This window comes from Anas platyrhynchos, chromosome 2, assembly GCF_047663525.1.
Source record: "Anas platyrhynchos isolate ZD024472 breed Pekin duck chromosome 2, IASCAAS_PekinDuck_T2T, whole genome shotgun sequence".
NCBI lineage: Eukaryota > Metazoa > Chordata > Aves > Anseriformes > Anatidae > Anas > Anas platyrhynchos.
In genome coordinates, this window is record NC_092588.1 from 4,166,747 (window position 1) to 4,183,406 (window position 16,660).

The 16,660-nt window shown below is 39.7% G+C and overlaps 1 protein-coding gene across 12 annotated transcripts in view; it reads left to right on the forward strand.

Moving 5' to 3' along the window:
- PTK2 (protein tyrosine kinase 2) overlaps positions 1–16,660 on the forward strand; it is a 191,708-nt gene that overhangs the window by 127,367 nt on the left and 47,681 nt on the right. For all 12 annotated transcript variants that reach the window (XM_072034273.1, XM_072034274.1, XM_072034275.1 and 9 more), the window contains 2 exons: positions 7,348–7,378; positions 9,781–9,833. In XM_072034273.1, coding sequence (XP_071890374.1) covers positions 7,348–7,378; positions 9,781–9,833 — 84 coding nt within the window. The remainder of the gene's footprint in view (positions 1–7,347; positions 7,379–9,780; positions 9,834–16,660) is intronic.

A 16,660-nucleotide genomic window follows, 5' to 3' on the forward strand; every position in this document is an offset into this window, starting at 1 on the left:
TTTTAGGTAAGACTATTGGAAATCAGCGCTCTCTTCCTAGATACTCAAAATTTCTTAGTTTTTATTATTTAAACTCTGACACAAGTCCTGCGAGTCTTTCTCAGTTAATAGAACTGAAGCAAAGCATGTATTTTGCAGTGTTGATCTATTGTTTTTTAGCAAACCACAAGCTGAAAGCCATGAGACCAGGGTGCAGCTTCAGCTAGATGTAAAGAGAGAATTTAATTAAATTTCAGTAGATTTTTTTCTACTTTCAGTTAGCTTTAATTATTGAAGTATGTCCGATCAAAGCTGCTTGAAAATGGAACTTTATCCTTCCATAATCCTTGCTTATGGAAATTCATCCAACATTTTTGGTTTCTAAAACAATGAACAAATTATTTCCTTCTTCCTTACATGTCATACAAGAAAGTACATGAGCCATTCCAGAAATTCTGCAATCCAAACTTGAGTCCCTTTATAGCCACATTTTTGCTTTTTTTTTTGCCACCAGCTTTCCCCAGTCTGTAGTTGTTTGAATGAGGTAACATTATCAAAATAGTTTGGGTCTTTCAGTTTCAGGCATCATGAACCAAGAATTTCATTTCAGCAATCATCTTCTATGCCTATTCTTATTTAAAGTATTCACAATACCTTAGCTTTTTCTGGCAATCATAGTTTGGGGTTTGTTACAACCCTTGTTATTCACTCCCAAAACTTCCCTTCCAATATCCCCAGTAAATTGGCAATTAGTCAGCTTTAACTATAGTGGCCAAAGTTGGGCTTTTAATTTTTTCATGTCTCTTCCCACCTCTCAGTCATCCGAAGTTAATGGTTAGCCTTTTCTAAGTTAATGGGAAGCCCTGCTTTTTCTTTCAGGGCACCCGTGTATGCTATGTCCAGTTCTTGCCACTTCTGCATTGGTGGTATTTTAGAAATTTGGTCCACTTAGCCTCTGTGGCCAGCACAAATTATCAACATGGAAAAATTACCATCTGGACGGCTTCCTTTTCTTATCTACGCATAGATGCTTTTAACTCCACAGAATAATGCTGCCTGGTGATTTCCCATCCTGTCATTCACAATAGCAACCAGGAGGCAGTTACGGTCCCCATTGAGTCTTAGCTCTGTCCATCCAGTGGGCCATCTTCCAGTGCTGTGCATGGCAGTATTGATTGTATTCCAGTCATGCCTGTTGCCATTTCTCTGCCAAACCCTCCTCTGCTTCTTGCCTAAGCAGGGGAACAGCTCCCAGCCAAAATCTCTACAGGTTTTAACCTTTCCTTGTCAACATAACCTGTTCTGTGATGCATACAAGCAACTGCTGTCTAAGACTAACAGCACTAAATGGTCCTGATACTCTACTGCTGAAAGAGGCAATAAAAGTTGACCCACTCGGTTTTAATTCTTTCCTTTCTTCTACCGACCTGACTTCCTTATCATTCAGCTATTATGTCTTCTAGGCTCACTAAGCTCTTTTAAAGGCAAAATTTCTGATTTTTCTATGTTATACAGTACTAAGCATGGCTATGCCATGCACTGTGGTTTGACTGTAGGCACTAATGCAAAAAAATCAATGCATGTAAGAAAGGGAATGTGTTTATTTGCATGATATTCTTCTTAGTGTATATTAACGTAGAGCAAACAAGCAGTGATTCACTTAAAGGAACATTATATAGCACTTTGGGAACATTCCTCTTTATGCAAACATTAAGAGAATCCCTCTAGCTAAAAATTTTTTGTTGTTGTTTTATTTGAAGCTTTTTTTTAATATTGTAGCAATACTCAGTATATTAATTAAACATCTTGTAGGAGTGCTGTCCCCACCATGATCTGAATTCCCACATCCCTCCAACAGTGAGCTTTGAAGCGTATCAGAAACAAATCATGTAGCAGCTCTGGATCCAACAGATGTGTTTTTTCCCCTCCACGAGCTTTCCCATTCCCTCTTTGTTCTAAATATATATGTTTATTGCAAGTCTCTCTATAAATTGTCTTCCTTGATTACTACAAGAAATGCTTTTGTGATATCTGCACAGTTAATAATCCTGTTTCTCTTAATTTGGTGAGATCTCTTAATGTTTAAGACCTGGACAGCATTTGGCATATTTCCATTCAGTTTGTTTTATTTTTCATAAATATTTTAGAACATAGGTCAATTTAGTCCATTGGAGAAACTTTATGAACTTAATATGTGCTTGCATTATCATATTTAACTCTTTCAAAGTGCACAAATCAATGATTGATTAAAAACTTCAGCTGACATTAGGTAGCTATTTGCTGACTGAGCTATGTGCTGAGTAGCTTTCCTGTGATCTAAGTCCAGTAACTGAATTTTGAATTTATTAATCTATTTATACAAGCTGGTTAGGTAATGCAAAATTGTCAAAACTCTTATAAAAGGCTAAAAATACTTAGGGGGGGAGAGGAAGAACAAAAAACATTTGAGTAAGTGAACTAGATAACTGATTGTCATTCCTTTAGATCAGAACTCACCTTTAAATTTAAACATTCCCTTTGAATATGAAAGGATTGCAGCTAAATGAAAACTCAGAGCTTTGAGTCTCAAAACACCAGAATGAAGTAATCCACGAAATTCTCCAAATAAGTGTTTACTCCTGGTTCATACCTGTGAAAATTGTTCTCATTTTAACAGAATGGCAACGAACTCTAATTAAAATACTACAATTAAAATCATGTCAATGCCTGGGCATGGATACCCTGATACAATTGTGCAGAGCTGAATTTTTTGTTTTGTTTTGTTTTGTTTTGTTTTATTTTATTTTATTTTATTTTATTTTATTTTATTTTATTTTATTTTATTTTATTTTATTTTATTTTTTCAAGTGTGTGAAGAACTGGGCAAAATGTTGTGGGTTTCAACTTGTGAAAAACAACATATGCTTTTACTGGGATGCTGTTAGTAAGGAGTTTTGACTTTGGACCTGCAAAGGTACTAATGAAGGCTTCTGGTTTGATTTGGGATATAAGCTGTAAGTGGATGAGTGCCAGCTTGGGAAATGGTGCCTGAAGTGATTGGTTTGTGCACCAAGAGCATGTGGGTGTCTGTACCATCAGCTTTGGTGGGCAATTTCACCTCTAGTCCCATACAGATGGATTTTCCCTAAATTTTCTCCAGTGAAAGTAGAGGTACTTGATAGTAGGGTTCTATTTCTGGCTTGGGAGTTTTGGTGGTTTTCTACATGTTTATTTTTCCCCTTTTTTTCTCGTTCTCCTTTTCCATATTTGACCATCCATTTGGGGCACGTCTCTGGTGGCCAAAATGGGGACGTTGTCCATTGTGGCTGGCCAGTGCCGTGCTCTGCTACTAATGAGAATGAAATCAGTCATGCTTCCTGTGGGCAAAGGACAGTAAAAAGGAAGATTATTTAATTCCAGCCCCCTGTCATGGGCAGGGACACCTCCCACCAGCCCAGCTTGCCCAAAGCCCCATCCAGCCTGGCCTTGAGCACCTCCAGGGATGGGGCATCCACAGCTTCTCCGGGCAGCCTGTGCCAAGGCCTCACCGCCCCCTGAGTGAAGGATTTCTTCCTTATATCTAATCTAAATCTGCTCTTTTTTAATTTAAAGCCATTCCCCTTTGTCACTACACCCCCTGACAAAGAGTCCCTCCCCAGCTCTCCTGTAGGCCCCGTTTAGGTACTGGAAGGCCACTGTAAGGTCTCCCTGGGGCCTTCTCTTCTCCAGGCTGAACAACCCCAGCTCCCTCAGCCTGTCTTCACAGGAGAGCCCTTTGATCATCTTCACGGCCCTCCTGGAGACCTGCTCCAACAGATCCATGTCCTTTTTATGCTGGGGGCCCCAGAGCTGAACACAGTGCTTCATTTGGGGTCTCCTGCATGCTGCCTTCTTCCAATTCCATCACATTCCTTCATTCCAGCAGCACCATCAGAAAATTGGTTCAAGTGTAGAGCTGTTATGCTATCAGTTACTGCTTGTTCGTCCTTGGAGCTCCTGATTTTTCCTGCTGCCTGCTGTGCTCTGCTTTTTATTTCATGAAGTTGAAAATAAGACAGCTTTCCTAAATGCAGTCATGAAAACATAAAGGTACTAAGAGAATGCAAATCAAGTCACAGACTGCAAAACGTTAGGAAATGCTTGTTTAATCCTTTGTCCCTCTGTGTTATTAATCGATAACTATGTAATACCACCTTTATTCACATTCTCCTTATATCATAAGACACATAGGATGGCTTCCTCCCAAAGTGGAATCAGATTTTGGTGTGCAAGAGATATTTTGATAAGGCCTTTGCTTTATACTTTGCACCGATGGGAAGCTGTTCAATAAGAGAAGTAGAGAGTTGCAGGAACAGAATGGGAGATATCATGTTTAAGGATATTTAATATTGCCCTGGAAAGTTAGAATCTATATTTATCTCTTTTAGAGAGATCCTTTTCGATATGTAGCAACTTCAGCTTCCACTACCAGTTGCCACCTATGTGGTGTATCTCACTTTCTTGAGGGGTTGGAGTCTGTGTTTGCAGGAGAGGGGAACAATCTGATCTGCAGCTGAAGTCAGCACTTGGAACATGTGCAGTGTTATAAAATCATTCGCTCTTTCTGTGAAGTCCTCAAATATGATGCTGATATGCTCCTCAGACACACAAAAAAGAGAGGAAATTAAAAAGCCCATCTTTAGAATACAGTTTTTGAATAGTGTGCAGTTAATATGTGATAGAGATGCACATAGAATATTTACTTTGAATAGTTTTTCATTATTTGTACGCCAGTTATCCTGATCTAAAAATAGCAAGTGATGAAGTTACGTTTGCAATTTAATAAAGTTCTCTTAACGTAGAGGTCTGTGTGTTTGTATAGTTTCCTGAGCCTTTAAAAGCAGGCTGGCAGGTATGTTATATCAGCAACACATGGTTCATCAGCAACATCTGATTCAATCCGTTGCCAATGGATCAGAAAGGTGTTGGAGTAACTTGATGCGAGCTAGAACTTGGCATGCTTCCACAAAAAAGGGCTGACAGCTGATGGAGGTATCCGGAGATAGCAGGTGGAGTCTTAAGCTTCTGAGCCTCTTTCACAACCCAAAAAAGCCTCGCCAGGTGGTGGGCAGGACTCTTGTGCCTGTTTCTCCAAGATTGACATCTTCTGCCTAGTTCAAGCCAATGTGATTCCTCTATCACAGAATCACGGAATTTCTAGGTTGGAAGAGACCTCAAGATCATCGAGTCCAACCTCTGACCTAACACTAACAGTCCCCACTAAACCATATCCCTAAGCTCTACATCTAAACGTCATTTAAAGACTTCCAGGGATGGTGACTCCACCACCTCCCTGGGCAGCCTGTTCCAATGCCTCACAACCCTTTCAGTAAAGAAGTTCTTCCTAACATCTAACCTAAAACTCCCCTGGCGCAACTTAAGCCTATTCCCCCTCGTCCTGTCACCAGTCACGTGGGAGAACAGGCCAACCCCCACCTCACTACAGCCTCCTTTGAGGTATCTGTAGAGAGCGATAAGGTCGCCCCTGAGCCTCCTCTTCTCCAGGCTGAACAAGCCCAGCTCCTTCAGCCGCTCCTCGTAGGACTTGTTCTCCAGGCCCCTCACCAGCTTCGTCGCCCTTCTCTGGACAATGGGCACTCTAGTGCCCATCCCAGTCTCTCTTTTTTGGATATTCCCTCCTCCTGCATCTTTTTAGTGCCAGGCTGTCACGGTCAAGCTTCTGAATTCTTATTTGTCACTCCATGCTACTTTCATGATCTTTGCCTTTAGTTTCCTTCTTTCCTTTTCCTTTCCTTGTGCCTGTCTCTACTTGCTCCAGTCTCCAAACTTGCTTGGAAAGATCTGGTTTTGTAGCCCTGGGCTACAGGGATGTGGAGCATGTGCACTTTTTTAGGAACATGTTGAAGTCCACACAAGAGCAGAAAAGAGATGGGAGCATGGTCGGTTACTTGCTGGAGATGATGCATGTACACTTTGGTCAGTGCTAGGTGGAAGAACATACTCAGTTGTTTTGGGAACATGGTGCATGTCCTGCAGCCAGCATCCGAAAACTTCAGGGGGGTCAAGGAGCACTGGCTCTGTGTGGGCTGGTACGTGTTCAGTTTGTCACTTGGGAGTTGGTAAGGTCTAGAAAATGCTCACTAGTTGCACAGGGGACAGTGCTGGGGTCCCCCCACAGAGGAGGGATTTAACTTTGAGGCTGCATGATGCCTCTGTTGAGCGTACCTATGTTGCAGTGGGTTTGGGGTTTTTTGGACACCAAAAGAATTGTAACTAAATGCTGTCGTTTGCCATGTTGAGCATGGCGTTTGGATGTTGGGCATTTTGCTGCATTCTACTACTTTCTTTTTTAAGGTTCGGAAATTTCAGAAATTTTAACATAGGATTAAGAAAAACTAGAAATAATGTGATTCTTTGTAAACAGCACACATCTCCGTTTTCTAAAAGCATCTCTTCCCTTTTCTCCCAGGTCACCATATCACTGCTACAGTGATTTGGAGAAAGATACTTGTTCTAGTTACCCACTTTCTCACCTTCCCTGCATACTTCAATATACTGCAAATTGTTGGTGTTTTAGTAAAGGCTTAGTAATTTCCCCATCATCCTTCCCCTTATGAATACTGAGTGTATCATCAAATGCAGATGGGAAATCTACTTGATTATTTACATGCAAGCTTTTACACTCAGTGCCATTATCATACAAAGACTGGCAGAGGATTTGAAAATAGTTTATATGAGGATACCCTCGTTTCTAGCTACTGAGCATTACTATTGTATAAACTCAACCAAATGGGAAATTAAGATTATATGTTACATGCATTAATGATTGTTGTCTTGTTTGGAAGTCCACATTGGCTTAAGTAGTTTTATTTATGTGTACATAGTATGTTTATAAATACATTATTATATCTATATATTCATACATATCTATTATATATCTATATATCTATTATATTTTATGTTTATATTTTTATATTTATATGTAAAATAAATCTATATTTATTTCCTGTATTTATATGTGTATTGTGTATATATATACTTAGCACATCTTGGAAGTGAGAGAAGCATTTCTCACTAGAGAGCTGAAATACTGTCATACCTTCTGCCAGGTGATTGATCAGAGTTATTTGCTATGAATAAAAGAGGAGTTATATTCTGGTTACGATGCTCTCACACAAGACTTTGCCAGAAGGTCTGTGTTTCTGATTAGCAGCTGTGTTGATATGCTGCTGGTAATATAAGTATAGAATGGTCTTTTGAGTCACCACGCTTAGTTTCCCTGAGAGGTTGTGGTGATTACTGTTTCATGCTTATATATATTGCACATTAAGAGAGGTTATTTGGAAAGTGAAATAATTTTTTAATTCCTTTTTCTTCTTCTTTACACAGAAGGTGAAAGAGCTTTACCATCAATACCAAAGTAAGTTTTACGCTTTCTTTTTTTTTATGTAGTGAAAAATAGTTTTGCTTAAGTGACACCTTGGGACTTTTTATACGTGCTTAATTTTTATTGTTGCTTTTGGATTCTAGGACAAATAGCAGGCAATCACTTGGGACTGCAGGGCATAGATGACTGACAGCAACATTAAACTATAAAGATACCAGAAATAAAATCCGTGGGGAAGGAGTTCATAATGCATCAATAATGTTTGACAATAACAGAAGTAGGATGTTTTGGAAAAGACTTGTCTGGGCTTCAGGCCACTTATTTCCAGTCCATAAGTAAATTTAATTATAGGGGTAAATTTGATTACAGGAGTGATGCTAAACAGTCTTCATATTGTCACTTCAGTCTCTCTGTGAGTCAGCCTACAGTGTTGTTCTTTCCTATTTGTCCTCTTTTCTGCTTATGCAAATATAGAAAATATTTCTTTTTTTCCCTATCATAAATCTTTCATGTCTCCTTTTTTAAATTAAATTTCCATAATGGGACCGATCTGAGTTGAAATCTCTAGGTATGACCGTAACAAAGAATATCACTTATACGGCAGAGAATTTCTCATCTGTTTTTAAAAAAATATAGTAATGCAGAAAAAATCTGCTCCGATAATAATTGTAAATGTGTAGAAAATCCTAATCTGTGTCATGCAAATAGATCTGAATTCTTTGTTTCTGTGTAGTTTTATTGTGGTATTCTACCCAAGGTACGATGAGACATGCTATCAGCATCTAATAATTTGCATTTAATATGTGCTAATACATCTCTCTGCATCTTTCTCCGTTCAGAGCTTTCAGGTAAATAAGATTTCTAATTTGACTGTTTAAACTATGAATACTCCTTACCTTGTTGGAGTTTGTGGTCCCTAATGCAGTGATAGCAAGCCTGTTAATTCTTCCTGCTGATTTTTTGCCCACCTAATATTAGTGCCTAGATCTCTGTCCTGTCTGGCAAGTTGTGATGCTTGTCTACCCTTTCCAAGTGCATTGTGGCTTCCTAAAATTCAGTCTGTTAACCAGCTTCTTTGGAGTCTGACTGCTTCATTGATAGCCACATTTCAACCCAATTTAAAGCTGTATCTCATCAGATTGTTTTCCTTGAGCCTTATCAGGCACTATCACCAATATCCAGTAGCAGAAGATGATGGTTGAAAGACCACATGAAATGTAGCCTTTTATATTGTCTTATCTCTTCTTTTTTTTCTTCCTGGAGGAAGTCCAAAACTATCATTATTTTATTATTATTACTACTATTTTACCCTTTGGATGGAGTATGGAACATGGTTTATTCCTGAATCAGCAAGAAACAGGCCATGTAGATATTAGTGGTTGCTCTTCCTTCGCAGGTCCTGCTGAAGTCCATGCTAGCCTAGCTTTGTCACAGTGCAGAAAGAGAGGAGTTAAAATGCAGGGAGGAAAAGGAAATGAAAGTCGAGGCTGGAGGCAGTAAGATTGGTAAACTCCATGTGCCCTCATGCAGGAAAGGAGAATTTGTTCTTTCTTAAACAGATACAACTGAGGAACGCAGCATAACCTTCTAGTTACATACATTTCATCTTACTCTTGGTTTTGTTTTTCCATTGTAGGGATTTCTGGGATAAAGTAAGGTTTGAAGGAGAAGCTTATTCCCATTTTGGGGACAGTTTACCAAAACTGGATTAGTATACCCATGTCTGTATAAACAAGAGCACCACATATGCTCTTAGTCTGACAGTAGAGGAAGGGTCTTATGTCAAATGTATAAAAGTACTAGCCAACACCATCATGCATCTGGAAGGACTTGCCTTGGGCAGATGAAATTTCAGATTTTTCACAACACAAAGTGCAGCACTCTTTTGCTCTCTTGCCATTAAAATTATATATGTACTTAAAAAAATGCTGGAACAATTCATTGAAATTTGGTAGTGATGAACTTCTATAGCTAAATAAATTAATTATTTTTCTATGTCAAGTAAATGAAGAAACCAATTTAAAATTATTTTACAGGATAAGTCATCTTACAGGAAAAAGAATAAATTCATATTTTCTATTTCTAGCATGATAATGAAAGCAGATACACCATCAAATTGCCTGCACTGGCAAAGTTTAGACATGCACTGCTTGATTTTAAAAGTTTTTAAAACTCAGATTTATCTTTTTCTTGAAATTCACTCTGTGGTCAAGTTGTTGTCTGCTAATTAAAATGGTAACGCCTTCTCTCCACTCCTCCCTTAGCTGGGTTGAAATGGTAGATTCCTTTCTGACTTTGCTCCCCCTCAAAATCTGTTGCTGTGGCAAATGGATTGGCCCTGCTAATTACAGAAGGTGCCCTGTTAGGATGAATTCACAGCGTATGGGACCGTGAAGAATGTACAGCATTCAGCGATTCAAACCTCTCTTTTACAGGCTGGCCAACAATGAGAAGCAAGGAGTAAGGTCACACACGGTCTCTGTATCAGGTAAGGCTTGTAAAAAAAAAATAAATGAGCGAGTTTATTTTTAAAGCTAGCAGATGTTCAGGCAGATTTGCATTTGCAGTTAGCTCGTTTCTTGCTTCGTGGCTGTTGACTTCCCCAAGACCATAGCTGTGCTGCTTTTGTAGTGGAATTTGTAAAGGGAAACTTTTTCCAGCTATCCTTCCGTGTCGTGTTGCTCGTGAGAGCAGCCCCGGCCGTGCAGTACAGCAGGGCCAGGCTACTTCAAAGCAAGGCTGTCAATATTCCCGCTTGGCTTTGTAATCAAGTCGGCTATCTCTTAAATTACCTGAGGATGTGTTAATTATGAGGGAGTAGCTTTGGAAAGTGAAAATAAGCAATTAAATATTCATCATCGCCTTGCTGAACGAAGAAACTGAATAGCTGTTTTCTTGTAGCTGCTGTTCAGATCAAAGCACTTAAATTTTTGCTATTGAAAATCACAAGTTAATTGAAGGGTTGAGCATGTGAGGTAGTACGTGCTGTCTCTGCAGCTTATAGGCGTCTAAGATTTCAGTTAGTTACTGTATTTTTTGTGTTGTTTTAAGTTTATATACTCGAGAAAGAATAGTTTTCTTTTACAGAATCTCAGAACAAGTCCTTTTGAGGGATCGAGTCAGTGTCTCAGTAGGAAATGCATTTCTAAATACTTACACATGACATTTATAATGGAGGTTTGCAGTGTGGAAATGTACTAATATTGTGATGTGTCCCTGCAGAGTTAGAGTGCTTGGTCACAGACTTCAGGAACAATTACTGTGACCCAGTGGAGTGTCCATCCTTGACTTACAGGGAGGCTACAGCCCCACTTTTGGGAGTTTTGCAACCATTTAGGGGTACATATGCAGAAAGCTTACAAAAAGGAGAAAAGATGCATAATGTTTGATTTCCTGCTTTTCAGATTCCTTTCCCCATCCTTACCCTTTTCTAAAGATTCACCCCTGGCATAAGAAGCCCATGTAGACAGACCTTGTGCAAGAAAATAGGTGAGAAGATCTGGAACTCAAATGTTTATCGAATTGCAGACATGTAATAGAGCTTCATCAGCTCTCAAATAGCAGCTCTTGCTCCTTCATCAGGCAAGGTTTTGGGGCACAGAGGTAGATAAGCACGAAGCATGATAGGCTTCTCTCTTGATTCATACCTGTGCGGGTTATTTTGGCTGCTAGAAAAAGTGGAAACGACTAGTGCAGGGTTTTTTCATCACCTCACTCTACAAAAAAAAATTTAATCTCCAGGGAAAAAACATACTGCCACCTCAAATTTCCACCCTTTCAATTTTTGGAAGACCACTGATGTACTTTTATTATTGAAAAAGTGTATGGTATTAAATACTTAATTCATGATCCTTTATTGCAGTCACTTCAACTTTGCAAATTTAGGGATTTGCTTGATGCCTTATATCTGTATCAGTGTCGTGTCTCACACCACAGACTTGCTCAGAAAAGTGGTTTGATGTTAGTTGTGATACCCCGTACCTCTGGTGTGCAGGGCGTCACATACAGAAGAATGATAGCCAAACAAGAGCATAGCATCTAGCAAAATCCAGGAGAAACAAGTAGCTGGAGATGAGCCAGTTGTTTCAGTGGACATCAAAGAAGCTGTAAGGCACAAAGCTGCCTCGTAACGACATAAGCAAACCAGGCAAATTAGTTCAGCAAATGTCTTCTGCTTCTTTCCAGTTCCAAAATCAAAACCAATTAAGTATTTTTCTTGTAGTAAGGTATCTTATTTAAAGTATCTCTCCCCAATGAAAATCTTAAAGTATCTTTCCACAAAGAAACCATTGTGCTTGGGTTTCGTACCGTGTTACTAGCTGTTGGAAACACTGACATAATACTGGAATGATTCAAACCGTTGCATTTATAATTCAGTCTCAAGGATTTGTTCTTCTTTTTAATAAGGGCACAGACAATCTTGAACTTCTTTTTTTGTGTTTGATTTGTTTTTGCCCCCAACTTCTTTGAAGTGCATCAAGTGTGGATGTCCAGACATTGGGTTTAACCCATAGCCAGATCGTTGAGGTAAAGTGGCACGATAATAAGGATTTTTTTCCCCTTAAGAGAGTTGTCTTCTGTAAAAATCTCTGAGTTACCCTAAGGAATTGATTTGTTATAAATGAGGTAATGCTTCGTGTAGATGCAAAGAAGTGCCACTGGTGTTGTCAGATGTAACTGATACATCGTATGGAACAGCGGAGGCAACAGATGTACGTAATGCTCGGTTAACCCGGGACTTACAGGTCAGCAGAGTTTGACAGCTGACAGCATCCAGCGCGAAGCCAGCTGTGGATGATGCTATCTTGGTTTGCAGAATAAGAGCTTTTCTCTGGTGACATTTACATGCCTTAGAGCTAAGGACTTCAAATGAGATGAGGCTTTATAACATTCAGACAGCTGTAATGTCCTTCGTGCCTTTGATAGTTTAAATCATCAATTAATTCTCCTCTTTGTTTGCAGTGAGACTCCTGTTCTTTATTTAGACCTCTCCCAATGCTAACACTAAAGAGCAAAAATCATAAACAGGCATTCAGCGGGAAAATCAAGCAGTCAGACACATTGGTAGCATTAAACCCCATATTTCAAAAAGAAATTTTCATAGTGAGCTCCCCCTCCACAATTTGGAAGCAGCAGTAGCTGAAAGCCAGTGTGGAACATGATGTAGTGTTCAAAAAGTTCAGGCATTTGTCTGAAGTTTTACAGGTTTGAGATTGAACTTGTTAATGAAAGACGTCTTGTCTTGCTTTTTGAAATGTGCTTTAAGCTACCTTGAAATATTTCTGGTCTAGTGAAATGAAAACTTGTTCTTTCCAAGTGTTTCAGTATTCCAAGGCATACAAAGATTGAAGGTTTCTAAATACAATTTTATTTTTTTATTTTTTTTGCTCTGACTTTGAATAAAGACCTTTTCAAACTAGTGGAGGGTGAAGTTGGTTCCAGGAATCTAAAGCAGGAGATTGCTGGACCTGGGAGCCAAGAAATGTTCTCTTATGGCTGTGTCACTGAACCAGCTTTCACCACACACCTCTTACTTCATGTGCTTTTTTTCTGTTTGTTCTGCTATTCTTTGTCTGTCTTGCCTTTAAATTAAATGTTTCTTGCAGCAGGCATTATCTTTTATTATGTGCAAGCAAGATGCTTACCAGATTTCCCCTAGTTTTTAGCATAGTAATAATTTTATTTGTCAAATTTTACATTTCTGTGTGCGTGTCTGCATGTATTTATATATAAATATAAAAAGCCCAATTAAATCTGAGTGGAATTTCAGATTTTTTGATGTTTTGGTTTAAATTACTGTGACCAGAAGCGAGTGGTGTTCTAGCTGATGGATAGTCCCAACTTTTATCTCCCTCTCAGTTTATTTCTTCCTTCCACATTAAAAAGGAATTCTTTGTACTTGGCCGAGAGCGTGCACTCAGGAAACAGTAAGGCTAAGCTATTTGCTGTGTGCAAATAGTACATCTAATTTGTAAGAAGCAACATAGGACTTTACTATGATTTTATTGACTAGGTTTCCTGCTGTTTTGCTTGGAGTCACCTTATTAAATGCTTTACTCTAGTCCACAAAAACTTACTTTGGCCAGCAGTTTGTTTTGAAATAGCAACCATTAGCCTCAGCAAGGTGATGCACGTATTTCCTGATAGACATATTTCCAAAAATAATAAGCTACCCTGTCAATTATATATTATAAGAAGTTCTTCATAAAATTGAATCAATAAAGCCTTAGTTAGCTTGCTCCGCTCTGACATAAATCCTTCCTGACAAAGTTCTTTGGTTTCTTCTACCCCATCCTTGCTCACGTAAATATGAAGAAAAAATATCAAATGATTGCATGCCGTAGCTAATCGTTGTGCTTCCTTTGCACTAGAAAATTCTCTGGCCATAAATTCTTTGAGTTGTAGCTCCAATGTTGCATTATGTGCTGAGCTACAGAATAGGGCAGAATACATACAGACCGTGGGTGGACTTACAGAAACACAGAATATCCTGAGCTAGAAGGGGACCCATGAGGATTATCAAGTCCAACTCCTGGCACCACACAGGTCTACCCAAAAATTCAGACCATATGACTGGGAGCACAGTCCAAACACTTCTTAAACTCTGACGGGCCTGGTGCTGTGACTACGTCCCTGGGGAGCCTGTTCCAGTGTGCGACAACCCTTTTGGTGAAGAACCTTTTCCTGATGTCCAGCCTGAACCTCCCCTGTAGCAGCTTGACACCATTCCCAAGGGTCCTATCGCTTGACCCTAAAGAGAAGAGATCAGTGCCTGCCCCTCCACTCCGCCTCATGAGGAAGCTGTACACCGCCATGAGGTCCCTCCTCAGCCTCCTCTTTTCCAGGCTGAACAGGCCAAGGGACCTCAGCCACTCCTCATAGATCTTCCCCTCCAGACCCTTCACCATCTTTGTAGCCCTTCTCTGGACACTTTCACATCCTTTTTTGTACTGTGGTGCCCCAAACTGCACACAGTTCTCGAGGTAAGGCCGCAGCAGCGCAGAGCAGAGCAGGACAATCCCTTCCCTCAACCGACCATCGATGCTGTGCTTGATGCACCCCAGGATAAGGTTGGCCCTCCTGGCTGCCAGGGCACACTGCTGACTTGATCATCTTGAAGGCCTCCTCCAGAAGCCAAGACTGGCATTGGGATGTTCTGGTGCTGCTGAATAAAACGATGTGGCTGTGGGGAGGGAGCAGTGACTAGAGAGGTGACGGCAGGCACCGGCACAAGGCACAGGCCTGAAGGTTTGCTTTGAAGGAGATATACTAGAAGTTCACTTAAATTATGCCTGCATTAGTAAATAAATAAGTAAATAAACAGGATATGGTACAGTTTATCTATGAGACAGACTTCCAGTTGGCTATCTAGAACAAAATGAAAATGTAGCAGGAGCCAACTGTCAAAACAAAACAAACAGCAGAGAAGAAAATACTAAGTGTATTTACCTGATTATATTATTACAACAATTAAAAATGTTCTTAATGAAGACAGTGTCAGCATACAAAAGGGCCAGGATAGCTGTGAACGATGAAGGCTGTTCACAAGCAAAACTGTGAGCAAGGATGGAAAGACAAATAAGATTTTATTAAATCACTTCTGCTTGCAAAGCACAGTGCTGGCCCTGTGTGGTGATTCCTGTGCTAAAAATGAAGGTGTGCTCAGCTCTGAAGGGGTTTCTTGTGTAGGGCTTACATTTCCTAGTCCCATTTGAATAAATTGATAAGGAGGAAAAGGTGTTCTTTGCCCAAGGTCGTAAAGGTTTTTGTTTTGTTTTTGTTTTGTTTTGTTTGCATGCTGATTTTATCAAATCAATCCAAAAAGATAATGCTGAAAAGTGCACGGATTTTTTTTAAGATTAAAAAAACCCACAAAACTTAGCTTTTCTTCATGCACAAAAAGACTAAAATGAACTGTGGTGACACTCTAAGCTGAGTTCCTCCCTGTCAAAGCCTAGGAAGTTATTGCACTGATTTCATCGACCTGTAGCATTGGTTAAATTTCTTCCCCTCCTGTGCTCCTCCTTTGCAATCCATTCTCTTGATTTGAGCAGACATTTTTGTATGGCAAGAAAAACGTCCCACGCATTGTTATTTTTTTGTTTGTTTGTTTTATTCTTTATGTCTAAGCATACTTGCTTTGACAAATACATTCATGTTTCTGCTCTGTGGTACTTGTTTTACTTCAAAAACCTTGAAAATGCATAGATTTCTTTCTTTCACAGATTTTTCTCTGGGGTTTTCTCAATCTGGTTCAGGAATATGTGACTAAAATAGAAGGGGACATTACAATATCCAGCCGTCCAGTGCTGGATATCCTAATGAGGAGCTCCAGGAGCAGCTGCCCTCTCCCCTGATGGCTCCCTTTGGAAAACAGGTTACCATGTACAAAGTGTTGTGGCCTTCTTGACGCACAGTAGTTTTAGTGAATATTTAGAATTTGGGAGAGGAATTAAACAAAAAAGGAGTCAGGTGAGGTCTGTTTGCAGCAGCACTTCTAAGCTTTATGGGCATCAGTGTGGAATGGCAGAAATCTGTCTAAGTACTGTTCATTTCAACCAGGTACTCTCAAGGCTCCTAAAAAAAGAGTTGCAACTTCATTTTGAACTTAAAAATGAATCTTTACCAAAATAAACTTTTTCTGTAGCTAGACTGAAGATGCAGTAAGTTTAAGACAAAGCATTCCGGATTTAATCTGGCAGAATAATTGCACAAGCTATAAGCAGTGGATCGTAACCACAAATTTTCAAACGCAGGAGGCAAGTTGATCTGAGCATCGCTACTCATCGGGGCATGATGAAGTCAACCCATCTTTGTTATTTCAAAGAGAGCTTCATAAGAAATGGGCTGGTCAGGTTTCCATCAGCTTCTGCCACCCATGTGCTGGTGTAGGAGTGACAACATTGCAGCGCTTCAGGCTCAGAATTAGCCTTGTAGCCTGAGCAGATGGGTCGAGTTGAAGCATCTCTTCCCTTTGAGACAGCTTGCATTGCTTCCAGCGACTCTATACCTGTTCTTGTATTTCAGTGCAGTGTATTGTGTTCCTTCATTCTTATTTCAGTACCTTTTCAGCAGCCTCTAAAAATAGCTGTAGTATTTCTTCCTTCTATTTGTGGATGTCGAAAGCTTTGTTAGGAACGTTACCCTTAGGTTTGTGTGCATGAAATTCAGCGTGCAGCCTCCACATTGGGCAGTGAACACACTTAATGCAGCTCTAAAACATCCCGCACATCATCCCTCAAGCTCCAGCCACAAAAAAAAATGAGTGTAAGACAGTGCTTTTTGCATAAATACAGTTGCTGTGGTGGTTTGTAG